We start from the raw sequence: 27,169 nt of genomic DNA, 5'->3' as shown, positions 1-27,169 counted from the left end.
ATTCCGTTCTTAAAAAGGGAAAAAATAAATTGTCCTTTACCAATATGTCCCCCCTCATATTGAAAATCAAAAAATCCGATTAATTAGGTCTTCATCCTCCCCAAGAATGAAGTTTATTAAGCTAAGTTAAACGCCCCTATGAAAAACAAATCTAATTGAATTGGGCCCCCAATTAATGCTAAACACTCGCGCTCGCCCCCTTCCTGATCACTTTCTACCCTGAGCTGTGTGACTTGCCTCCCTTTCGTCGTGCTTGCCTCTTGTTAGACTCCTTTCTTCAGTGGCCTCCCTCTTCTTCTACAGCCTCCTTGCTTCCCCTCCTTCCTTGCTCCCTTATAGCCCCCCCTCTTCCCTCGTTAACCTCTTGTCCTTGTCTTCTCCATCGCCTCCCCTTGGCATCATCTTTCCCCTACTCCCTCTTATGAGTCACCCTTACATCTCTATCTCTCCTTGCTCCTTCTTCTTGCTAGCTCCATCCTTCAATGATGCAACCGGTACCCTCGCTAATCAATGGAGTTTCTAACTCGAATGTAAAGAAAAGGGCAATGAGCAGCATGGTGTGTAGACCGATGGTCGGCATTCACCATGTGTGATGCATGCACATCAACAAGCAACTAGTTGCCCTTTTCAATTGAGGGCATGAGTATCATACTACTTTGCAAGCTCTTCATCATGGAACATGCACTAGTCGGGCCTAAAGATTTGAAAACCTTGCAGAACCAGATCTCTTTTGGTGTGGACGGAGTTGTTTCGCTAAACAAGCCCACGGAACTTCCTTTCTCCTCCGTCCCTCCTTGCTTCTTCTCCCTTCTAGCTTTCCCTCACTTAAGGTACTCTATGGGTTGAAACAAGCCCCATGAGCTTGGTATGAGAAAATTCATACCAATTAAGGTCTACAGAATAGCCCAATTGAGAGTAACCCTTATGTTAAGAAGTACAAAAAGGATTTGTTAATTGTCATCTTGTATGTGAATGATATGCTACTCACAAGCACAAATCAAGAGAAAACTACAAAATTCAAGAATCATCTTGAGGCTTCATTTGAGGGTCTGATCTGGGGGCTTTTACACTATTATTTTAGCATTCAATTTATGTAAATAAATGAATGATTGTGATTAAATAGCCAAAATACATTCGGGGACTGCTACAAAGATTCAATTTTTAGGACCACAAGCCTATTTCAATTCCCATGGAGCAAGGGTTGAGGGGTCTAGCCAATTCTTCTTTCCGCTACATATTCTTTCAATCTAATCAAAACGGGGGTTGTGCTCGATGGTGTTAAGGTTCTTAATCTCCATGAGAAATGATCGAAAAAAAGGAAAGATTTTCTTTTCCAGATTTGGCGCTTTCAAGCATTTCCACCCAGATCAATGCAATAGCATGAAGTAATGAAATTTCTCGTAATAGGATGATTCACAATTTACATGAAAATTGAGTTTATTTGAATTGCTTCAATAAGGATTCCTCTTGAAATTGGTTCTAGTATTAATGCGAATTAGGGGCAGTAGGAATCTCCACCATTGGAGACAGATAACTCTATAACATGATGCCTCTAGTTTGTGGGTCCAATTTGAGAAATCATAAGACATTACGCTTTCACACATCTAACATATACTTGCACACAACAAACATATATTTGTAGCAATTAATTTGCACTGTCTCTAGTTTGCATGCACTTAGGGCATTTATAGTGCAAGACACAACCAAATATACCTCACATAACTTGTTTGGATTAATTAAATGCCTAGCTACATGAAAGTTTATGATTATTGTATTGGTAAAACTATCGATGAACTAGTGTTGTGCACCAATACAAATCCTACCAAGATGATTTGCACATGGCATTAGTGCTCTAAATAATACTTTTGTGATATGCATGGCACAATTCTTTAGACTCAAAGAAAATGACCTTTTAATTGCAAGCTCGAACCGAATGCTTTAAGCATTAGAACAAGAGAAAGCATTAACTTGTGTATAGTTTGCATACATGTTGAATTTTTTTAAATCACAAGCTCTATTTGCGAGACAAATGTAGGGAAAATGACCACACTATACATGCATACTAACATATTTTTAGTTTACATTGTTATATTCTTCTTTATGAATTGATGCTTTGTCTATCATAGTTAATGTATTACTTACCAAACTAAGAATTTGCATCTTAACACTACTACACAATTGTGAGCCATGGCAAGATAAATTATATTGAGACCACAATGCATGAAGCACTTTTGAATGTAGAACACACAATGTGACATAATGGAGATGAACAACTTCTCAAGGGGTCCCATGAAGACAAATAGCATGCAAGATGATGCACCCCTCTTCAAAGAGTTTCAAAAGCTATGCCATGTGACTTTGTGAGAAATAAACTACTTTCAGGGTCAAGGTGTGAACAAAGTTGAATGTTCAATTCAAGTTTAATAATATAAAGTTCATTGTACAATAATTATATAGACATGGCATTAGTTAGATAAACCTCACGTTGTTGGCAGCAAGAGGGGTCAATTGCAAGAAAGCATGCAAGCTCTGAGGAAAAAAATGACCCTAAAACAAGCAAGCCTTGTGTGCTTTCTCCAAAGTCTCTAAATAGTGTAATAATTTTAGCTTCACATGGTGAGAAATTAACAAAATGCTACAATAATTATAGGTGAGCTTGTAGTACAAAATATTGTGATTACTCAAGTTAAGATCTTTGAATAGGAATTAAAAAAAATGCAACATGGGTCTTCGAGAAAATGGGTAAAAATGGTTGGTTGGAAGCATATTCGATGGCCTTTACATGTAAGGTTAAAGGTTGTGGAAGGTATGTTGCAGTCATTAATTTGTATTCTATCTACCCCAAGTCACATGGAAGAAAACTCATTTTAAAGATATTTGAATCTAGCTTATTCAAATTTTTTGGTCTGAAGATCACTATGGGAAGTGTAATACCACTATAAATTCGTGAATTATCTCACTTCCTAAAGCTAAAACATCTTATAGGTGGGCTTGGAATTCTTGATCTTTCAAAACATGTTATAGCTCAAAGATTTGATATGCTTTTGTCTTAGGATCGCGGCAACACCCATAGACACATATTCTTGGAGCTCTCTTGCTACAGAAAATCAAAAGTATTCCAATACTTGACTGTCTTTCTGTTGATCAACTTCTACTTTTGAAGGCCATTGCCAAAATTATGTTGGCTAGTCTACTAGCGCGCCATAAGCAGGGATTGGTGGAGTTTATTTTGTCTCAAATTTGATGGAATAGCAAACACAGGGTCTCTGACAATATTCATTAAACATGATGTATATCCCAGAATATGGTTGAGATTTGGCTCTTCAAAGGCAGATCTTGAAATCTAGGGGTCTTCTCTCCTTTGGAGCTTGGGAAAACTTGATAGGTCTTGCTTCTAGGCATGTTAGGTTAATTACTAGTCTCCTTGGGTTTGAAGAAACAGTGGGATGCCATACAAGAGACTCTTTTGTCTATTGATTGGTCATGTACATCTCTTCATCATAATAGGCAAAAAGACTAGACTATTTTTCGCTCAGGCCTTCACAAGGTCTCTAGCCAAAAAGTCTATAGAAAATTTACTCCTCAAATCAACGTTCATAATAGGACAAGGAAGTCTACTGGTCATTGGGTTCAATATCAACAAATCGCATTACAAATCGCATTGCTTTCGCATAAGATTTGGTCCATTCTTGCTTCTCTGATTGATAAATTGTTTACACAGCAAGTTCTTGTTGGAACTGTTATGGTTGGTGAAAAAGCCAATTGGAGGACACTATCAGATGGTTTATGTTGTATACGTCAACATCTTGCTTGAAACATCATAGCATTTGATTTGGACTTGCAATCATAGTAAAACGATCCGGTATGACATCAGACATAGAGTGCCAAGATTCTTGGGTTTAATCTGTCACTAAAATGTTGGGTTTTTGGTGACTTTTCATGTCTATGGTTCTCTGAGAAATCTTGACTCTCAAGAATGACATCTTGTTTAGGAGCTCAAAATGCATCTTTCACTAGGCACCTGTCAAAGCTAAGTTATGTTTCAAGTTGAATATTCTAGAGAGCTCCTATCCTCCTTTACATCAGTGGGCTTCAGCTCTCAAGTCATCTCTGGTTTTTGGACCTACTTGTGGGTTTTTAATTCTTGAGATTTTTGGACCTACCGAGGGGTTTTTCCTTGGGTCTTTTAAATTAATCTAAACCCCCCTACGTTATCCTGTAATTATGTCTGTACATAATACAACATTTCAGTCCAAAAAAAAGAAGCAATATTTGTGACTTTATCAAACTTCATTGAGTTTGATAACTAGTGACATCATATAGTAGTCATTCCATTCTTGGCCTTAGTAACAACCCTTCACCTCGATCCATGCCCTTATCACCACAATTTCCATTGTGCATAAAAGATATATTTTTCTATACAATCTCAATTATTAGGGATCATTGTGGATACTATGTCAAAAGGGCGAACATTTTTCTATACAATCTGAATTATTAAGGATCATCATGGATAATATGTCAAAATGGAGAACGTCATACAATGAATATATATAATTTTTAAGAATTTGTCAATAGGGAGTTGCTAGATGCATCAAGCCTCTCCTTATGTCTTCTCATGCATTATGTAAGCATCATGCTTAATGTACTTAACACCTTGTCTCTCTTTTAAAAAAGTTTTAAAAGCATGCATACTAAAACGATTCTACACACTCAACTTTGTGATGCAAACATCCGTGCAATCTCATGATATATAATTTCACAAGCATTTGCAAAACAAATTAAATTCTTCATGTTCACATCATAGAAACCTTGGCACTTCCAACCATGTGCAACTACCTTGTTCATGAAGTCCATTAAAAAATTTATTGTTTCTGATTCCCCACAAACTCTCCTCTTTCACTATCAACATAATTTATGCATATACGTCCACACATTGTAGATATATTATTCACTCCATACGCTGATGCATTTTAACTACTTTTTGATTATTTTGGATTGTTGAGGCCAAGGATGCAAATTGCTTTTTGCTGACCTTGACTATGTCATCATATATCATGTCAATGGATTGCAGCATCAAATATGTTGAGCACCCAAAGTAGCACCAACAGCAGTTGCAAGAAGCTAGATATAAGCATGAACATGCGTATTGTATTTTGAGATGTGATATGAATAAGCCAACTACCTTTGATCCTATTTTTAGATGAATTCCTTTCTGTACCAAGTATGTTAAGATTTCTAATGATGTCCATGTCATTCTATCAAGAACTACGCCTTATTACTATCACCACTGCATATCCATTTCTCATCCATCTGCCACGAATTTGTAACGGTTTTTGCCACCTCAATCTTTATTATCTTGGCTTTTGGTCTACCTATTGAAGATGCAATATTGTGCTAATGAAGCATTGTAATAGCTGAGGTGGCAAAGTCCATACAAAGTCTCCAAGGAACCGGAGCGGATTAAGAGCGGATTAAAAACTTGACTATACTACAAACATTCCATCCCTCAATAAACATTACAAACTTGACTGTACTATAAACATTCCATCCCTCAATCTTCAAAAAGATCCGAGGGTTAAGAAATTGTAGGCCCATCTAAAGGAAGGAGAAATGGCAAAAGGAAGCCAAAAGGAGAGTTTAGAAAATGCCCAAAGCGCTTTAAGAAGAGAACAACACAAAAGTGTGCTTCAGGCTATGATGAAGGTACCACATATACATGACAAAGTGAGGTGTCATGCCTTAACTACCTCCTTCAAATCCTAACAGACTTGGAGAAACAAATTATAATGAAAAGGTTGGAGATCTATGGGAAAAGTCCACGGATACAATTTCGATGCTTTTATCGCTCAAAAAGACACTCCTGATGCTGTAGAAGCTCCATGAGAGAATTTGCAGGCAATACAGGCCACATTGCAAGATGTGAAGGCATAACACATAGCACTCCTTGAATTGTCAGCCAGTGATGTAGTGACCAGAATCCATGAAAGATAAGCTAGAAAACTTTAAGCAGAAGCTCGTATGTAACACTTGAGTAAAGAATGGAAGATGGGAGATGAAGAAACCTACAACTGGGTAGCAAGTAGGCAATAGATGTGGATAAAGAGAGAGCCAATTTCAATGAGTTCAGTTGATGCCTTTCATGCTTCTTCCAGCTCTAACAATTTGATTTGCTAAAGAAATCAAGCAGACGCATATTTGCATGTCTCTTCAATTAATTTGCCAGAAGTCTAGCTCCAATAAATCTGTTGATGCCCAATGTTATAACACATTTTTTGAAATCGTTGGTTGTTTCATCACAATGTCCCCCTGTGGTAAGATGAGAAATGCAACAATTTTGGTAAAACAATTCTTCAATTGGACCCTACAATACTTTGCGATCTGGTTAAGCAGGACTCCATGTCCTCTGTGATATGTTCAGCAGCCCAAGCCAACTTTGCCTCCACTCAAATTATTTCATATGGCGTCGACTTGCACTTTCGAACAAGCTTGCGACTCATGAGAGAGCCCATCTAGGACAAACATTACGTACTGAAACAAATTATTGCAAACCCATCCTGTGAGCTGATATTCAATCATTACCGTCAACGCAAAGCATGTAACTATAGCTTGCAAATGGCTATAAATAGTGCAAATAGTGCAACAGTATCTCAGCATGTGCTAAGTCATTCATCTGCCAGAAAAGACATTCAAATCTAAAATATAGAAGCATCTAGATAAGCTGCCTACAAATTGGAAATAGAAACTCCGGCATTACATGAGCACGTGACTAATTGAGCACCCATTGAATTTCATTAGTCCAAGTGACTACAGTATGGGTGCTATCCGATCACTTCAAAGTGGATATGCAAGTTCTTCCTGGTCCACTTAAACAGCACAAACACATGGTCGAGAAAATGTGACGCTGATGTACAAACTAGACATTTCAATATGATACTAAGGCAAAGCATAGCTGACCTTGGCAGCCGGTAAGTTGTACAAGCTGAAACCTGATGGAATAAAATATTCCTTTTTACAAAGTGATATGGAGGCCCCACAACAGGCTTGAATTGTAAGCGCCACAGTATTATTGTTTCACAACCTGCCAAAGACTTGGGCAGGGTTACTGTCCTATAGAGCTTGAAATTGTGATTAATTCTACAAAATCTCACACTGTCATTCCAACAATCTCATGTCCATCCCTTTTTCAACATTTTGAGTCCTTTGCCTCTATGTTACATACCTCCCAGGTAGTGACACTTATGAGATCTTATTTCAAAACTAGCCATCTAAATGTTGCTGTAAACTGACTCCTAGCTATCTTTTGTCTTTGCAAGGAGGCGCCTGAGACTGCTGGGAAGAAATCAGTATCGGGCAATATGCATTGGCTTTATCTCCATGGGCTACTGTCATGCCAGCATCCTCATGATTGTGGACTGCAGGTGTATTTTCCTCTGCAAAACCCGCAAAATATAAATTGGTAGAAAACTCCTTCAAGCTCATATAGCTTTCAAACTACTTGAAATCCCATCCACCATTGCTTTTCTTGGTTATAACTTATCAACAATCCAAACTGCATCCACCATTGCTTTTCTTGGTTATAACTTATCAACAATCCAAACTGATGCATAAGCTCTTCCAAGGCTACCAAGGGGACTGAAAAGACCAAATATGAACAGAACATTGTCATCCTCCTGCGATGCTACTTAGGTATAAAAGATTGATGAAGAAATATGCTCACCAAATATGGAATTTATTGATCGTCTCTTAGGAGGACTCTTTTTCCTCAACTCTGAAATTGGCAAATAAGAAAGCTTATGTATTAGCAGCAATAATATAACAATGAAGAAACCTGACTTTGCTTATAAAAGGAGTATGTGTACGATCATGCAAAATTGTAATCAAGTGCTAGTCTTTGTGAGAAAACAGAGACTGTTCATGCTGGCATGTTAATTAAGCTAAAATTACAACGTTCAAGGCACACAAAGTCACTAATACCATGGCTAGATACAGAAACGGACCATGAAGGGTATCTGCAGGAACCCTAAAGGAAACTAGTTTCAAGCTCCACAAACCTTAACACCACAAGTACAGCCAAAAAGACGACCTTACCGCCAGGTGGCTGCATGGACTTGAAGACATCTGAGCTTTTATAGGTGTACCCAACAAAATTTGCATCTTTGGACGGCAGCATCTGAAATTCAAACGTCTTAGAAAGAGTGGCAGCTATGCAGCAAGTACAATATTTCAGAAATGCCCTGTGATCATGAAAAAAGCAATGAGAGCACGATGAAATTTGACCCATAAAACCTCTCAGTGCGTCATGCAAAAGCATACCTTTCGCCATGGCCCAGATTTTGCCGACTGCTGCTGGTTATGGTCCATCTGTGGTAACCAACAGCACATAATGGGGATGATGATTAGAGCCTGCACTTTGATTTCTAATGTGACAAAAATAAGCCTTGCCAAAAGGCTTGCATAAACCTTGTGTTGGCGAGTTATGAGAAGGTTACCAGGCCTTACAATAACAAACACTAAAGAGGTACAGCCCTACACATGTGGTCATGATACTCTTGTGCACAAGGACTCACATAGAAGTTCACTTAATTGTAAGACCATACTTTTGGGGGCATCTTCACCTACCTTCTCACTAAAAAAACCCGTGCACATTTGCTCTCTGCATTTCCAGTGAGTTCTAGTACCAGAACCTTTTGGGACACATTATCTACCTCTGCATGCTTGCAATGTGTGGGACCTTTGGTGGTGGAAAACAGGGGGAAGGGAAAAGAAAAAAGAGAAGAGGCCAGCAAGGGGGGGGAAGGGAAGACCAGATGGGTAAGTGTGCAAGCGTGTGAGAGAGAGAGAGAGAGAGAGAGAGAGAGAGAGAGAGAGAGAGAGAAAGAAAGAAAGAAATATACCTTTGTAAGACTAGAATATATCCAATCATACAAATTTGGATTTTTTGTTGTGCAAGCGTGTGAGAGAGAGAGAAAGAAAGCAAGCAAATTTAGATTTTTTGTTGTGCAAGCGTGTGAGAGAGAGAGAAAGAAAGAAAGAAAGTTTATTAACATCTTTGAAAGTCTGAAGGGTCTATGAGATTGAAATAAAAACAGATACAATAAAAGGTAAGGGGTGGGGCCATAAAGCAGGCATTCACACCCAAGGCTGGTCCCACAAACAGCACTGAGCATACAAAACTCAGATGGTGAGGTGATTAGACGGACGACTGACAGGGATCACTCTCCCTTCTGTCCTTTGCATTTGTGTACTCTCCTGCAGCAGCAGCACAGTGGATCTATTGATTTCTCATCTCAGATAGTCAACTGAGGATAGAAAAGATTACCTCAGCCGACAGTAGCTCTGGATCTGGTGAGGGCTGGTGCCGTCAAGGAAATCAGTAAAAGAGCGCTGCTGGTGCTCAGCCTGATCAGTCTATCTAGGCTTCTGAAGCTCATTGTCTGACAAGCACTACCGTCCCCAAGTCAAATAGTGGAGAAAAGATGTTTGCAGTCCTCATGTGAGGGTCCACCCAAGGGCCAGTCTATCGTGTCATACTCTGGGTCTCTACTATGCCGCATTCCCTGCTACCCCTGGCACGAGTCACCAGAAAATAAGTCTGTGATTGTCCTCTGGCTGGGCTATTTGTCGCAGGGCCTCGAGGAGGAAAGTCACCACATGTCACTGATCAAGATGGGCCTGAGTTAATCAAATGTGCTCTTGAATAGATAGTGTGTCATCATCGGATCTCACAGTACACAAGGCATTTGAATGCGAAGTGCTGCCATGTCTCAATCTCCAGCATATCGCTTTAAGTGCAGATCCCTTCCTCACGTGCGATGCATCTGCCTGTCTTGTTTCGATACCTAGTTGATGAATGATACTCAAAACTGCCGAATCGAGATCCTCAATGCATGTCCCAACTGGACCTGAGTATAGTCACAGGGGAGCCATAAACCCTTCGAGATCTGCAGGCAGTGATCTTTGTAGAAGCTGAGTTTTACCGGAAGCTCATGAGGTGCTAGCCAGGTCATGTTACTCGTGCAATTGTAGGAGGTCCTCTTTGATGACCTGGTTCACTGTTCGAGCATACCAACTATAAATGTATGTGACCACCTGAAAGGCTACAAGAGGGGTAGCCCCAAACTCTGCTAACAGGATATGATATTGAACCGAGGTTTGCTATGGATAATCCAAGCAAGAAGTAGAACCTGTAGTCTCTCAAGGCGGGATCAATTTGTCTCACATAGTTGTCCCCCCAAAAAAGGAAAGCTGTACATCCCAGCTTGGACAAACAAGACAATAAAAAAGAAGAGACTTTGTCCTGGGGTCCTGAAAATGGGACTGAAAGCACTGACACTCGCATCTGACAACTCAAATGTGCATGCATGGCTGATCTCATCGTCAAGATCGAGACTGAGAAGAGGACCCCCAAGTACGTGTAAAATGCAACCATCTCAACTTGTGCCCCTCAAAGATGAACTACTCTCTATGTGTGGATGCTCAAGACGTGTTCACGGTCATTATCTTGGTTTTTCCAAGGTTGACCTTCAGATCATGTCTCTCACAGAAAGTATGGAGTGCATCCACATATTGTTGAAGACCCTCAATTAATGAGGAAGTAGAACCATGTCATCCGCATTTAGTAGAATCGGGATCAAACAAATGGCTAAAGGTAAGCCTGCTATCCTAGTGTCATGATGATCTCGAGCTCAACGTACAGGCCAAACAAGGTCGTGATAAAGGACGACCTTGTTTGACCACTGTCCACGCAGTCGTCATCCTTACTCTACTTGATACCCATACATAGAGTTTCCCGACTACCCAGATGATGTCCCAACTACACCCTAGATCAAGTAATCATCTAAATAGCCGAGCACGTGGCCCTTGTCAAAAGCTTTATGAAAATCCTTAAAGCAGTAGGCTCTCTTTTTTTTCTGGGTATTGCACTGCCACCAGGGCCTAGCCAGGGGATATCTCTCAGTGTGAAAATCTGGTCCACCGTAACATGATCTGCCTAGAAACCTGCCTGTCTAATCGATCCGCAAACTGACTAACCTGGCTGTCAAGTGCTGATGCATAAATCTTAGACATGACATGTCCGATTATAATCATCATGTAGTTTTCCAGATTGATGGGATCCCCTGCCTTAAGGTGTTAAGGATTGAAGTGCGGGAAAACTAGTGCAAAATCACTTTGTCAAACAGCTTTGCTAAGATTGCGGCTAAGGTACTACTAAGTCCATGTGCAATTTACTCAGTGTACAACCCCTCATGATCTTTGGCTCAGCCATTGTGTAACTTGAGGGTTATGTGTTCAACATCACCACTAGTGAAGAGTGAAAAGAGACAGGGCAAGGTAGCTCTGAAAGGTCCTAGTGTCGGCTGATGAGAAATGTCATAAAGGATGCGTGCATAAGTGTGCTAGATGGTCAGATTTGTGAGAGGGAATGTGGACCTCTGCTTGAGAGACTTTGCCAAAAGTTCTTGGAGTTACTATTAAATTACCGGCTCTAGGTGGGATGTAGAAATATGTGATGTGAGAGGCAAAGGCAAGGGACCCATGAGATAGTCAACCACACACGAGCCTTCTCCATACTGAAAACAATTAATCCCGCTGGAAGAAGGCCATCTCCCCAAACCATTGAAGATAATCAGATCATGCATACTGGCCATGTTGACGGCGTGCCCATATGAGGTGACTAGGTCTCATCAGTCTACGAAAACTCGAAAAATACCTTTCTCATCTAGATCAATGTCAGGCAATATGATCGAGTCATGCTAAAAGTCAATGATATGACACCTAGAAATCTACAATCTTGGCGTTGAAGTCTCCAAGAAGGAGAACTTCCCTAGCAGCTCAAGAAGTCTATGATGTCTATAGGTCAGAATGTGTCGACGCTTCACCTCCTCTCCAAGCGCCCTAGCAAATTGTGAGGTCTCTAGGGAAAGTATCTAGCTGTGATGAAGGTACCATGTGAGGATGTGCTCCTAACCCACATCCATAGGAATCTAGCATGTGGATCGCATCTCTTAACAAATATCTTCCCAGTAGAGATGATCGGTATAGAACTACAGCATCGCCTGATCCTTTTATACCTTGCTTGTCTCTCTAGTATCATCCTTCACAATAGACTAACTCCAATGCCCCCTCGCTCTCGTACCCCCAAGGTGGAGGTCACAAAGGTAGTAGCATCTAAGAGAGCACCCTGATGCAGAGAATGCCACAAACTCTGACGTAGAGAGCCTTACTCGCTCTCTTTGTTGCTCAAGTAAGGTTGGTTGAAATGGCCGCCTTTGCTACAAGTTGTTGTTTCCCAACATCAACCCACTTAGAGGTCTCCTCAATAGCCCAATGCATCATAGCAATCCACTCCTCTACAACCTAGCTGCTACCTAGGGTCAAATTTGCTCGACACCAAAGGTCCTCTATCTCTTTCCAAAGATCAAAGGCTAGTTCTTGGATCTTAAGGAAATTATGCCTGCGGGGATCTATCTGTCTCTGCTTCTCCACCTCTTGAGCTTGCATGTGGTGCATCTTCGAGAGGAGCTACTATAAGAGATCTGGGGAGGCCAGGGGCTGCTATGGTTGGTATGCATATAGCATGGGAGTGGACGGCAAAGATTGAGCTAGAGAAAAACCAGTCAAAGGAGTAAGGTGGGGAGGCCTCGCGTGCCTATGAGACCAACTACAAAAAGGTAACTCATACAAGCCACTATGAACTAAAGCAAAGGGCACGCTAAGGCCCTTGCTGAGTGCTAAGCTAATACTCTCAAAAAACCCGAAACTCAAGTACTCGAAACTAGTGCTAGGAAAACATATTTAGGTGCCATGGTGGCTCTCCGATGGGCCACAAAGATGTCTCGGAAGTTTGTCGAGCCGTCTCTCACAATGGGGGGGGCTCTCCGTGATCTCTATATCCCGTGGGCCATATCAAGGATGACACCTTGGCTCGAGCAATCCCCTCTGAGTAGAGCTAGGAGGGGTTGGACCTCCATCGTGCATACCCTAATTAACCTTTGCATTGTGCGTGGTCTTTGTGTCTCTATCTCTATCGTTTCACGCTGTCTCTTCCCGCTATTCCATGCTGCCCTCATGTCAACTATCTCATCTCCTCTACTCCCCTATGTCCCGTGGCTGACTCGAATGCATAGAAGGAGAGAGAGAGAGAGAGAAAGAGAGAGAGAGAGAGAGATGCTAGCATTTTTATTCCCCTTTCTTCCCCCCGACCGGGGGAGCCGGGAGGGGAAGAGGGCACGAGGGGGGTGAGAGTTGTGCACGTGAAGAGGAGAGAGAGAGAGAGAGAGAGAGAGAGAGAGAGAGAGAGAGAGAGAGGAGATAGGCAATAGCATTGTATGGGGGGGGGGGGGAGAGTTATACACATGCAAAAGCATGAGAGAGAGAGAGAGAGAGAGAGAGAGAGAGAGAGAAATAGACCCTAGAGATAGGCAATATCATTGTATATAGATCACAAGGGAGCCAGAATGGGAAGGGGGTAAGAGTTGTGTGCGTTCGTGTGCGTGCGTGTGTGTGTGTGTGTGTGTGTGTGTGTGTGTGTGTGTGTGTGTGAGAGAGAGAGAGAGAGGCAATAGCATTGTATAAAGAACAAGAAATAAAGTGACGGCCAAGGGGAGAAATGCCTCAAGGAACCTCCAGTGTGAGACACAAAGATTGGAGAAGGGGGGGGCATATAATCCCCCAGCCAGACTGGTCGGCCAGCAAGGGCTGGCCATGTGGACCGACCATTGACCTGACCCAACCAAGTAAGGATTAGGTCAAGGAGGTTGGGTAACCTGACTTGATTGGGAGTCAAACTGGGTCCCAACTCAGCCCTACCAGCCAGCCTAGATTGCCACCATAGCCAACCTAACCAATCCTCGACATGAGCAGGTTTGGGAACCACCCACAATAGAGCCGTCTCTCACTATCAGGTGCCAAACCCTAATACCCTCTCTACAGCTAGTGAGCATATGATTTAAAGAAGTAAGCCGATGAAGATGCAACCATGGACCCTCAAACACCACGCATACTAAATTCACCTCGGAGAGAGCACCACGTAGCCTAGATCCTCAAAACAAAAATGCCACCTCGAACAGCAAATGAGATTTTCTCAGCTTTGATTTCCCATTCTAGTTTACATTGAGTTCCCGATGGGGTATAATGATCTATGGGACATATACCTACATGAGTCCAGGCACATGCCCAAACTCATCCTCTAAAAACACAGCACAGTGCAGTTTCAATCTCATGATAGTCACTCGTAAGGTTGAAAACCATAAACTCCATCACGCATAGCAGTTTCAATGGGGTATAATGATCCATGGGACACACCACCACCAATATCCTCCAGTGAACACATCACATACAAGAACCTCGAACAATGAACACCGGAACGCACCATGTCCATAGTCTGGTCCATAGCGCCACAACCATGCTTTGCCTGCCAGACTTCCAGCTAACCCAGACCGTTATCAGCCCGCACTCCTATCCACATGCGATCTATGCATCTCCTACCCATGAGCCTTAAGTGCCAGGTAGAAGGTAAGTGACAACAGGTATAGGTGGAAGAGTAGGTTCAACATAATCTAAAGAAAAAATATTCCAATTGCTTTGGCTTACACTGCACAAAGCAATATGGACAAACACTAGAAATAATACCATTGGAAAGGATGTGACCTGTGGGGGGACACGTAACTAGCGCTAGAACCTGGATACTTGGGCAATGGCTACTACCTTGGAGCCACCAGACTAATTCGAGGACGAATATGACGATGTGCCCTGGTCCTTAGATTTCTTCTTGCACCAACAATCCTTGGCCAAATGCCCTCTCTTTCTGCAACAAGCATAGCACTTGGACCTTCCTTTCTTGTGCACTGTCGAAAGTGCTTCACCACCAGGAGTCACTTGGAGCTTACTAAGAACCAATTCCTCCTCGAGGAGAAGGCATCAAAGTCCAACTGACTTGTTGTCACGAAGCTCGAGACGATGTCGTACTATAGTGGAAGCTTGGTTAAAATGAGGGCGGCCAACTAGAGAGATATCCAGGTAGCACCCATTGCCTGCAGCTGACCATGCCTCGACCTTAGCCTACATCAAGAATGGCTGCATGGTACTCCCTATGGGAGACTCGAGATTGTAAATCTGTCCCTACAAAGTGATAGCTTGCATCGTCGAATCCCTTGCATGGAGATCCTCCGGTTTAGACCATACCACATAGGCACCAGTCAACATCTAGACCGCCGCAGAGACTTCCTTCATGATCATGCGTACCAATGCTGAATGTGCCTTGGAGTCATTCTCTTCCCATTACTTTAGCTCCTCCTACAAGGCATCCTCCAAAACAGCATCCCAATAGATAGAGCTCTTGGGACGTTCGGGCTTCCTTTCGTAGCCCTATACTATCTCCATAAGCCCTTGTGTATAAACCGGATCTTCAAATTCAACTTCCAATGGGCATAGTTCGTGCCGTTGAGCTTATCCTCCTTACTCATACACAGGGTCCCACGGAACTATTCCAAACTCCACAAACCTTTGTTGATGACATTAAAGACAACCTTGAGAGCGGAGAAGAAGGCGGGATGGAGGTGTGTGAAAGATAGCCCTATAGACATCCCCAACACAAACCCCCTTTGAAGTCCACACCTCAGGCAAGTTCTCCAACAAGATGCCGACAAGCACGGGGTGACCACGCCTAGGGAAGGACCACCAAACAACGTTTTTGTGCCTTTGCTTCAAATCGCCTTTGCCAGGATGCTGCAAGCACTAATCAGCTCGGATGAATGGTCCCATAGTGTTTACATACTGCCTTGTGGACTTGTGGCCCACTCCTTGTTCTGTCCATGCCATTGCCTCAGATCGCCCTAGAGAGGCTCATCAATCGCCGATCAGCTCCCTTAAAAGTGTTCTCAGAACCACGTAGCAATACCCTTATTACATCGGCTCCTCATGCTCCCCTTGTCCTTCATCGACCATGGTGTATGATACCATGCGCGAGTTGTGCACGTGCGGAAGCATGTGAGAGAGAGAGAGAGAGAGAGAAATAGACACAAGAGATAGGCAATAACAACTGTATATAGATCCAAGAACTCAAGGAACCTCCAATGTGAGACACAAAGAGTGGAGAAGGGGGGCATATAAGTAGCCCCCAGCCAGCCTCGGTCGGCTAGTAGGGGCAGGCCATGTGAACCAACCAACAGGTCCGTCCAACCAGGGTTGGTTAAGTCAAGTTGACCCAACCAATCAAGTCAAGTAACCCAACCTGGTTGGGAGCCCAAACTGGGCCCCAACTCAGCCCTACCAGCCAGCCTGGATTGCCAACATAGCCGACCTAATCAGGCCTCCACATGAGCAAGTTTATCCTATCCTCTCCCGGCGCACACCCACAATATATCCATCTCTCACTATGAGATGCCATACTTTAACGCCGGGGAGGGGGATCCATGTTAAAAGTATGAAAAATCACCTTACAGCCTACAGGCTTCTCCCTACTACTAAGTACAATAAACACCACCTATGTCATTGAGAGAAGGACCCCATGCGGAGTTTTATGAGTTGTGTTCACCATTGTTTTTCCATTCTGTATTATAGATGATCAATTTCAAGAGTGAAACTTCAGAATGATTGCAACAGCCAGATTGTACCGATTGGGTTTAGTTCTTCACGCTACAATCTTCACAAATGCAATTGCCCAAGTTCTCCTTAAGAAGATCTTGGGCTATGACTTTTACAAAACAAGCCCTGTTCTAAAAGTGTCCCAATGATGCCCAATCTCGATAAAATCGTGCTTAAATCCAAAGAAATACAAATGAAACTGAACCTATTGCACATACTTCTTCAAACTTGTCAAAGTTTTGAGTATCCAATTCACCATTAACTTCTGGTTTATAAGCAGCCTCCATGTCATACAATTTCTCCCACTTCAAACCTCGGAACCATGGGTGTTCCTGTACAAGTAAGGAAAATGCCAAATAAATAAACAAATGAATAAATATTAAAAATCAAGGCAATTTAAAAGAATGAAATTCACAATGCATGCCTTTATTTCATCAGCGCCTCTTGTACCAAGCCTATGATCAACATCACATAGCAATCTGCTCATTAAATGTTTGGCTTCTGGTGACAATCTCAGCTCCTCCGGAAACTTCAAATAACTTCGCCAATTGATGATCTGCATCAAGAAAAAAGACAGCCATGCTTATTTTGCTATGACACAGAAAGTTTATATAAAATCCCATCCTTAATTTAAATTTTCCTGACAGGGTGCTTCCAATACTGTGAAAACAAAATAACAGATTCTGCAAAATCATGGCATTTAGCATGGCACTGTCTATTTGGTTGCTTAAATTTATTGCTTCTATGGTCGCACACGTGCGTGCGTGCGTGCATGTAGGAACATGCCCAAACTCATCCTCTGAAAATATGACATAGTGTAGCTTCCATCTCATGACAGTCACTCACAAGGTTGCAAACCTTAAACTCCATCATGCATAGCAGGGACTAGCTACTCTCGTTTGCGGTGTACGTTGCATAAAAGAATTAGTCTAGACAACATTGTAGCTGTTTTGGCATTAGGCTACTGTCTTTCCATTTCCCCCTATCTTTAAAGTTGGGCCCCCTCACATTACAAGTATATTAAGGGCATTGAATTAAAAATTTTATTCCAAGATAGAATGATCCACATATGCTCAAGCAACATTTTGGCCCTAACCCCTTCTTCACAGTTTCATGAATCCAGAACAGAATCATCAAAACCCTAGTCAGAACAAACAGATGATTGGCACAATGTGGCCTGTGAGATATTTTTAAACACCAGTACGCACCTTCCGGCAAGTTGTCATCGAATCATCAGAATAAAATGGTGGGTAACCAACAAGCATCTCATACATGATTGCTCCGAGTGACCACCTGGAAAACAAGTAAAGACATGAAATGCAGGTACAAACTCCCAAGTGTTTAACAAAGATTAAATAGTACCGATTCAAGGGTGGTTTGCTTATTTGATGTAAAACTCCTCAAAATACATGCATACATTAGCTATACCTTCTCCAAGGAGTAAATAAGATTTATAAATAAATGTCCATACAAACTAGAGCAGAGCTCAGATAAATCAAAAGAGAAAGAGGAAAAGAGGTCTCATCTTGGCAGAATCAAAAGGCGCTTCAATTTAACACGTCCCCCTCCATGGGAATTAGAATCTAAGCAAGTGAAATTAAGCAGCATTGCATTCTTAGCAAATTCCAATGTCTAAAAACTCCAAACAACAAGAAATGCTTCCTAAAGCCAACAAGTGCTAGCATAATTCAACTGCTGTTTTCTTGGACAGCATTCCTAGCAAATTCAAATGTCTAAAACTCAAAAAAACAAGGAATGCTTCCTAAATTACACTTAAGCCAACAAGTGCTAGCATAATTGCCAGCAGACAACTGCTGTTTTCTTGGACAGCATGCCTGACTCTGAGCGCCAGCAGGGTTGCCTGCTAGAGGGCCATATAACACAATAGCATCTAGCACCGTCTTGTAGACATAATTGCCATCTCAAAGTCATGCCAACCTTATTAGAGTCAATGACCCACCTATGAGCCCCAAATGAGGAGAGCAACGGGCCTTGACACCTACAGGACATTGGTGTAGACGCCATATGGGCACATGTAGGGGTTTATGTCCTTTTGGGGAAGCCACATGACCAACCAAACTCACTACAACTGGTTGTTCTACAGTAGTTCTGTGAATGTTATCATCTTTAGGGCTGGCTGTTGGGCTGAAAGATGCCCAGCCATGGGCCCATTAAAAGGGCAGAAGAGCTGGTATAGAACCAGCAAAGGGGTGCCTATATGGTAGGCCCCTTACAGGTCCCAGAATGGACCCAACAGGTTGGCAGAGACTGCCAGGTACCAAGGTCATCCAGCAGAAGCAGGTAGCATACACAGACTGGGTCGGCCCAGTCTGTGGAGGGTCGGCAGTACCTGCATCTGGTCGTCGGCACCCCATTGAGGGGCATTGTGCAGGAGGAAGCACCATGCAGAGCTCACCCTAGAGCAAGCCACTGAAGCCTAAAAGACGCACGTGGTGATCCAGGAGGTGTTCTACCCCAAAGGTTTCAGCAAACAGAGCTTGTGTTGGTGCCATACCTCAGCGGATGTTTGTTGCAGGTGTTCGTACACTTTTAGAGCCCCGTTTGTACAGATTTCTCCATCTATGGCGAGATCTATTTTGGTTGTACATCCCCTTATAATCTCTCTCTGATCTGAAGTGCTCTCTATATATTCTTGTGTCTGCACAAGTCTTGATTGTGTGTTGTATTGTGGCATATCTTCCATCTTGCATTCTTAGTTGGTGATTGCAGGGACATTAAGCTATCTACTTGCTGTATTAGATATGTTATGCTACATGCAAATTTAGGTTTGTTTGCCATCTGGTATCAGAGCCAGGGAGGTTAAAAGGCAAAGCCAAGAAACTTACTCCAAAGAGCCAAGGAGGTTAAAAGGCAAAGCCAAGAAACTTACTCCAAAGATGTGCTTCGAAGACAACTGAAGTTGGAGGTTTTGACTCTGAGAAAGAAAGGTCCCTTCAATTCAGGAGGTGTTTTGAAGAGGTCACTTCAATTCAGGAGGTGTATGCTTTTGAAGAGGGGTTTGCAGTGAACGCAGAGGATCCAAGGTCACCAAATTCTTCAGGGAATCACAGAATGTGCGAGGTTGCACGAAGAAGAAGACAGATCAGTAAAAAAAACAAGCCCAAGAAAGACAAGTTTAAAACAGATATATAAGCGGTGAGTTGTTCTTGTTCTTGGTGGTTACACCCAGTAGCCCCAAGATCGATGTCATTGATCCAAGTATGATGGATAGGCAAGTCCAACATAGAGCAGTAGACAGGGGACCCAGAGTCTTTTGTGAAGGTAATGGACAGCACGTGTTGCTCAGATCATGCTGAGTAGAGTATGAGGCTGAGGTGGACTAGGGTCTGCTGGAATGTTGAGCAATGGGAACATGCTGGTGAATGCCCGGAGATTCAAAAGGAGGATATTCTAATTGATCCTTCAGGGACACCTGACTTGCTTCAAAAGCAAGAAAAACAAACAGACCAGGGTATGTTTTCTCTCATGCAATAATTGATATAATCGCCATGTTTGTCCAGGTGGAGGGTGAAAACCTTCCAGACATATAGACGGGGAAGTATAAAGGCAGAGTATTTGGAGCCATCTGAAATCTTCTGAAGATGTTAGTGTCGTGGACTCTGCAGAGTTCAACAAATGCAAAGGACAAAGAGGATGCTCCGAGAGGGATCATTGGCATGTTGCTGAATAAGAAACAAGAGGGATTACAGGTTAACTTGGTGGGCTCACGATTCAGACCTGAATGGAGAATTTGGATCCAAAGGCAGCTGATAGTAATTCCAGAGCTTCTGGAGAGGGATCACTTGGTGGGAGATCTATGTGGACCAGCCATTTTACAGGTTTCAGGGGTTGGGATAATCACATTGAAGCACACCCAAGATGCTTGGTACTTTATAGGGTTGGACTGTTGGTGCCTAGGTATTTTGAAGACTCCGGTGTGTTTGTGACTTGGATCAAGAAAGATCTTGACGTGCCGGTTCGTGGACCTACTTATTCTTGAAAGCTTCTGCATTTGAGCTGATGGACCACTTCTTCGACAAAGTAGATATTAGACCACAAGGTGCAAATGAGAGGGGGTGTTGGAAATCTCGGGTCAATGCCCCACCTGCGAGTCCCAAATGAGGAGAGCAACAAGGCTTGACACCTGTGCAAGAAGTAAAACTTATAGTCTCCCCACTGGGGACCAATTTGCCTCAAATAGGTCTAGACCCCAAAGGGGCTACCATGCATCCCAGCAGGACAAACAAGAGAGCCGAAAAGGAGAGTCTTGGTCCATGGATCCTGAAAATGGGACTGGAAGCACTAGTGCTCAAGTCTAGTGCATACGCTGTGATCATAAAGGCAGCCCTAGGGAGGGGTGCAGGGTAGCCTATAAAGGCAGCCCTTCCCCTGCCATTCTCTTCACTTGTTCCAGCCCTGAGGGGGCCCAGAAGGGCTCCTATCCTAGGCTGGACCTAAACCTATCCCTAAACCTAAGACGGAAACACTACCCTACAGTTCTCCAGTGGGTACTAGTGAACAAGGACTGATCTTCTGACTTGACCTAAGGCTGAGAGACTGACTTACATAGCTTGTGCCTGACTGTCCCTGGACAAGGGCTCACAAAGGCATCACAGCATATGACAAAAACTCCTATTAGGAAACTATTACACACTTTGTCGCCAGTGTGTCACTTTGCACCCAAGTGCAGGGGTGCATGTGACAGCCCCACAGCCAGCCATAATATGAGCATATTAACAGCCCTAAAGGGGACTGTACGACAACCAGCTCTGGAGGGTTTGGTGGTCCATGTGGCTGCCCCAAAAGGATATGTGATTGCTGCCCACGTGGTGGTCTCTCTCAATTTCCTTACATGTATAATCTGCCCCACCATTTCTTGCTAGCGGAGTGTGGAGCTACTTCCACACCATATCTTGCTAGGAGAGTTTGGAGCTACTCCCTTACAGCATGGGGTAGAAGGAGTCTCAGGGAGACATTAGGAGTTGGTACACCCAAACATGAAGATGATTTGCATGCCTGCGACTCCATACGGACAGATTGCCACCATTTCAGTATAGCCTTGAGGCCCCATCCATCCCCCTCACCTATCATGAGGGGAACCAAGTCATCAAAGGGGATCTCCCTCAGCTCCACACATACAAAACCTGGCTTGCACCCTACGAGCTTTTAGACAATCATAGATTTCTTCCACTCAGGACACCCTGACCAAAATAAAGTCACCTTCAATCTCAAACATAAAAAGGCCTTTGCACACCACTTGCATGATCTTTGAGCTCGTATTTTGTCAAGGTCTATCAGTCCTATTCCACCATAAATGCTTCTATGCTTTCCTAAGAGAAGGTTGACGTGGGTTTATTTTTTTAATCTAAAATCATCGTGGCTGACTATATATAATGAGCTAGAATATAAAATGTTGTAATCCAGAAAACCATAAGTTCACAATATTTTCACAATCAAAGAAAATTACTTAGCCTACACATTGAGTAGAAAGGTGATACAAAGTCAAATGAGTTGATCATTACTTGACCTTAACCATCATGGCGACATAGCAGCCATATCTAACCATGCAAGCAGTGGAAACAGGCCTAGAAGTCTATCTTTCAATCATGTGTTTCTTGACTACTGTAGGTAACCAACAAAATGGAAGTCATATTGCTTTAAAATGCAAGCATTGCAACATCCTACATTAAAAACAAAAAGCTTTCGGAATTCGACCGGATAAAGCCATAGACTTCACACAGAATCATTAAGCAAAGCAAAGAGCTCAAAGCGGTATTTCAGGACTCACATGTGTGTAGGGGGGAAGCCTCACATCTAAGACATTCAATAGTCCCCCTTTTATGCAATACATTCTATGTTCAGGATTTGAAGGATAAAAAGAGAGCAGCATTATTGCAAACGTGCAATCTTCTTGGGGTTTTTCTTGAAAGCCATGCTATTTCTCTCTGACAAACCTTCATGACATTGGCTTAAGGGAAATATTTACACTCTTTGTCGTTTAACATGAATTTTAGTGGATATTTCTAACCATTTGACATGAACTTTAGTGGGTAATTCTAACCAACTTTAGTGGGTAATTCTAACCACAAAATGTATCATATGTACGACTAGCAGCTAGCCAAGTACAATTACCTTGCCAACTTGAGCCACACCTTAAGCTTGCATGTTGGCTATTGACTGTTGAGTTTGATGCTAAGTTTAGACTAAAAATATCAGCTTGTGAAAAACAAATGCACTTGCTGAATCAAGCATGGTATAGCCAGCTCTACATTGCTTCTGACCAGTATTATCTCAGTGATATAAGCACAAAAGAGAAAAGCACACTAAGATTGAAACACTCCATGAATGCCTTACCAATCACATTCCATGCCATAACCCTTCTTTAATAGCACTTCTGGTGCAATATAGTCTGGCGTGCCCACTGTCGAGTAAGCCTGGAAGGGTGCATACAATGAACAAATAAGACGTATGATGTGGACGAAGGAATCTTGTAATGGACATATTACAGATGAAAGAGGCATACAAGTGTACGCCTGTTTTGCTTCCAGCGTTGCAGCTGTTCTTGCTGGGTTCTCCAAGGCCCCCCAAATTGAAGGCGTCCATCCAAATCCATTGGTACTTGTGGATCTGCATTGTTCAGCGGCTCCTCTTCTGGCAAAGTTGAAAGTGCACTGCAATCTAGTGGCTTACAAAGCCCAAAATCTGAAAGCTTCATATGCCCATGTCTATCCAGCAGGAGATTGTCTGGTTTAATATCTCTGCAGTTGACGGACATTGTTATGAGATAAGCCTAATTCACATGTCTGCCATGCTGGCAGGTTGCAAAAGATGTATGCTATTAGCCCTCAATTCATCCTCGATCAGTATATTATATAAATCAAAAGAACAATACCGCACCTGTGAATGTAACTGTGTTTATGTATAGACTGTATAGCGAGGATACTCTCTGCAATATAGAATCGAGCCTCATCTTCTGTTAGAGTATCTTTCCGTGTCAGAAGTGTCATCATATCACCTCCAGGTAAGTACTCCATGATGAGATATAAATACTCGGGGTCTTGGAACGAATAATACAATTTCACAATGCATTCACTATCAACCTCTGCGAGGAGGTTTCGTTCTGCTCTTACATGTTCTACCTGTAGGGACAGATGTAGGGACAGACCATGAGCTCAGAGACAGGTGGGAGTAATTTCACAAAATTGAAGTACAAATCATTGAATCACCAATCACAAAACCAGCAATCATGCAAACATCAAGCACCACTCTAGAACAAAGTGTACTTCCATAGGCCTAAAATGCTGGCAAGCACAACCTACCTGACCATTTTGAATTTGCTCTTTCCAAATCCTAATCTCAGAAGACAATTTTGGTGTCACTTATAACTAACGCACGACACGATTTGTAAAACCATGATTTACAAGTGCTACCAGAACTTCCCTCAACCAGAGTGTATTTAAACCGTGTTAGAGGAGGGCAGAGAGGGCAGGCCCAACAACAGCCAGCCTTGTTGAATATAATTTAGACAGATCAATCAGATGCACAATAGTATTTTATTTTTTCAGATGGTAAAAGTACAACAAGATACAACCTGTCCACGACTGAGCATTTCAGACTTCTTGAGTTTCTTCATTGCATAAACCTGCCCAGTTGACTTCAGTCTACAAAGTCTTACCTGAAATTTGCAAAGCCACAGAGCAACTCTAATTACCTGACATAAAGCAAGACCAAAGCAATTATACACATTACACTAGTAGTTTTTTATTCAACCAAAAAATTCAACTGGAATCTGAATATGGCCAATCTTACATAACATTGCATCCTCAAAAGGGACGGAATGTACAAGAAAACATAGATAAGACTCCATACGATCCAGCTATATCTGATATCCTATACTTGAAAAGCTGCAAGCTACATTATCAGCAAGTAATATGTGCCTGCTGAAAATCAATTAGGAAAAGGTCATTATGAAGTAACTGTCCCAGCATGTTCAATCAGATCACACATCCACTAGGAGAATTGTATTTATATACAGATCTGTCACTTAGCATATCTCAGCCCTCATAGAAGAGAGAGAATGAACAACTCTCCACAGTTGAGCCAAAATATTGGAGTAAGAGTAGCAGATCTGAAGAAGCAGTCATAATTCCCTCGGTAATCAACATCAAATACTGCTCAAATCAGTGCATCAATGTCCATTCTTTGCTGGGGTTGATAAGACAACTTCTCTTGCTATGAAGAGGGGAAGATTTTCAAGATTTTCAAGAAAAACCCATCAGCCTTAAGAGAATTTGAGTAATAAAAGTGTGCTCTCGTATCAAGAAAGTCATAGCACCCTTGCGAGTCCTTTAAAGAGCCAGCTGACGTAGCGCTCTGTGTCAAATTTTAACTCATATTCTTGTGGCATACGTGTACTCTGAAGTTAGGTGATCAACCATTCCCTTTCATCCTGTCATAGCTTTGGATATCTCAATTCACACATTATCCGTGTATTCATCATCTTTTCATTGCACACCTCTTTGGACTTGCTTCTACATCCCCTTTCACAAGCTACCAGACACAAGCATGCCATTGCGAAGCTTCATGTCCAAAACGCTGTCAATTGGAAAAACCGCATAGGCAATACCACCAAGCAGGCACAGAGGAATCAGGTCGGAGCTCAGGGTTTAGGCTAAGGACCCTATGATAGGGCATCTTGTTTCTCTAATAGAGGCAGCAGGAAGGGTAAAAGGTAAGCGTATTGAATTAGACTGTTTGTTTGTCAACATTAAGAAAGAAGTCAACAAGTTGGGAGCCAAAAGTTATCAATCTATTTCTAATCTCCGTGAATAAAGCAGTTTTTAAACAATTAAGTCAAATATCAAGTGTCTCTACAAGTCCATTACTGAAAAACCTTGGTAGTGAATGCATCAACAGAGTACTCCACGATTTCTGTGATCATGCATATCCCCTTCAGATGTGAATGCCATATGCAAGCATGTCTCTGTTAATTTGGAAAGATGCTACATTTTAATCATACAAAGAGGCATGCATCTGGAAAACAAGTTTCGATATCATGATCAGAGGCAAGAACCCATGAACTAAAAAGGGGAGAGAGAGAAACATGACAAAGACAGAACCACAACAAATGTGAACCTCCCAAGGACTTACAAAAGGTAAAAGATGCAGCAAAACTGGACAGGGTCACAAGAATGCACAAAATATATGATGAGGAAGAAAATTGCCATTATAATGACATGTCCAGAAATAGTATATTCTAAAGAAGGCAGTACTGTGCTAATAATGGCTTGGAAAACAGAAAAAGTAGAACCCAGAGAGTTATGTGTTTCCAGCAGATGAATAAATTATAAAACCAACAAATGACTCCTGGATGAAAATCATGTCACAAAAAGGATACCTCCCCAAAGGCTCCCCGACCAATGATAGTCAAAGGCTCAAAGTCATCAACACAGAGCTTTTGTCTTTGCAGTCGCATGTTTTCAGTTTCTTTCCTTGCAAGATCCTTCATAAGAGTTTCATGGTCTTCCTCTGAAAGGCACGCATTCTTCAGCTTTTGCTCCAATGTCATTCTCCTGTCATTCAAATATACAGACACAATTTAGGATTACGAATCGTGATAGGAACAGCATCAAACACTCGCTGCATCAGATACTGTACAAAGACACAAGTCTTGTGGAATTTCGATATCCACAGCAACCCGACTCCAAAAATAAAAAAGAACAAAGGTAATACAAAGCGCATACAGTCTCCTGAAGTTGATTACTTATAGCAATTACAAAGTTTTCATTATATTATGCTAGACAGAAAATTTAGATATCCATTACCTCTAGTAACAGTTGAAAAGCTATAACATACTTACAATTTGATAATCTCTTACCTGAATCAGGGTAAGGCGTATTGGCAGACGATGATCATGCCGCATGAACTGGGAGGCTTGGGGATCTAGAGATGCAGAGCAGAGCCCTCTTGGGCAAGTTGGTTGTTCGCAGCCTCACACCAGGTGCAGAGCCTTGGAAGCTCCTCTTATAACGAGGGCTTCTCAGGAACACCCGACACACTGGGGGGCAGTGGCAGCTTTCACACAAATGAATATTCTCAGAGGCCCCCGTTATGGGGAAGGGTTCCCCCTTGATGAGGAGCCTCCATAGGGTCTGGCAGAGATTAGCAAGGGGCCTAATTCGAGCTCAGCCCAGATGCAAAGAGGAGTTCGAGCATCAGCTACTAGTTTGGCACCCAGAGATCCGAGATCAAGAGGGGCGTATGCTCAAACAGCGGACTCACATTGGTTGGGCACAATGGGACAATGGACCGGCTGGGTCCTTTGGCAGATGGAGCAGATTACCCATGGAGGCAGAGGCGAGGCTTGGCGCCGTAGCGCACCTACGATGGGCAAGGTAGAGGATGAGAGAGATTGACATAGCTATCCCTGAGTTCCCACGTGGGAGGGACTTCGCGTGTGGATGGACAGCTGATGGTTGAGCCAATTTTCTCGGACTAGCGTTCCCTTGAGAATGATGATGCAGGCTGCAGCGAGACAGCACGCAGCCCGGTTTTTTCCGTGTAGAACCTGGAGGCCTACTCCAAG

General features: G+C 42.5%; 1 protein-coding gene across 1 annotated transcript in view; it reads right to left on the bottom strand.

The window, feature by feature from the left end:
• Nucleotides 1–6,962: 6,962 nt before the first annotated feature.
• LOC147885012 (uncharacterized) overlaps nucleotides 6,963–27,169 on the bottom strand; it is a 39,581-nt gene continuing 19,374 nt past the window's right edge. The window contains exons 3-14 of the mRNA XM_087397422.1: nucleotides 25,982–26,156; nucleotides 24,176–24,259; nucleotides 23,482–23,723; nucleotides 23,108–23,342; nucleotides 22,939–23,018; nucleotides 17,793–17,877; nucleotides 17,009–17,140; nucleotides 16,803–16,916; nucleotides 8,314–8,361; nucleotides 8,089–8,170; nucleotides 7,718–7,768; nucleotides 6,963–7,430 (exon numbers count right to left, since the gene is read on the bottom strand). Coding sequence (XP_087253548.1) covers nucleotides 7,294–7,430; nucleotides 7,718–7,768; nucleotides 8,089–8,170; nucleotides 8,314–8,361; nucleotides 16,803–16,916; nucleotides 17,009–17,140; nucleotides 17,793–17,877; nucleotides 22,939–23,018; nucleotides 23,108–23,342; nucleotides 23,482–23,723; nucleotides 24,176–24,259; nucleotides 25,982–26,156 — 1,465 coding nt within the window. The 3' untranslated portion in view covers nucleotides 6,963–7,293. The remainder of the gene's footprint in view (nucleotides 7,431–7,717; nucleotides 7,769–8,088; nucleotides 8,171–8,313; nucleotides 8,362–16,802; nucleotides 16,917–17,008; nucleotides 17,141–17,792; nucleotides 17,878–22,938; nucleotides 23,019–23,107; nucleotides 23,343–23,481; nucleotides 23,724–24,175; nucleotides 24,260–25,981; nucleotides 26,157–27,169) is intronic.

The sequence above is a fragment of the Dipteris shenzhenensis genome, chromosome 26 (assembly GCF_047967505.1).
Source record: "Dipteris shenzhenensis isolate YYH24624 ecotype China chromosome 26, Dip_SZ_1.0, whole genome shotgun sequence".
Taxonomy (NCBI): Eukaryota; Viridiplantae; Streptophyta; class Polypodiopsida; order Gleicheniales; family Dipteridaceae; genus Dipteris; species Dipteris shenzhenensis.
This window is presented reverse-complemented; position numbering and strand designations above follow the sequence as displayed.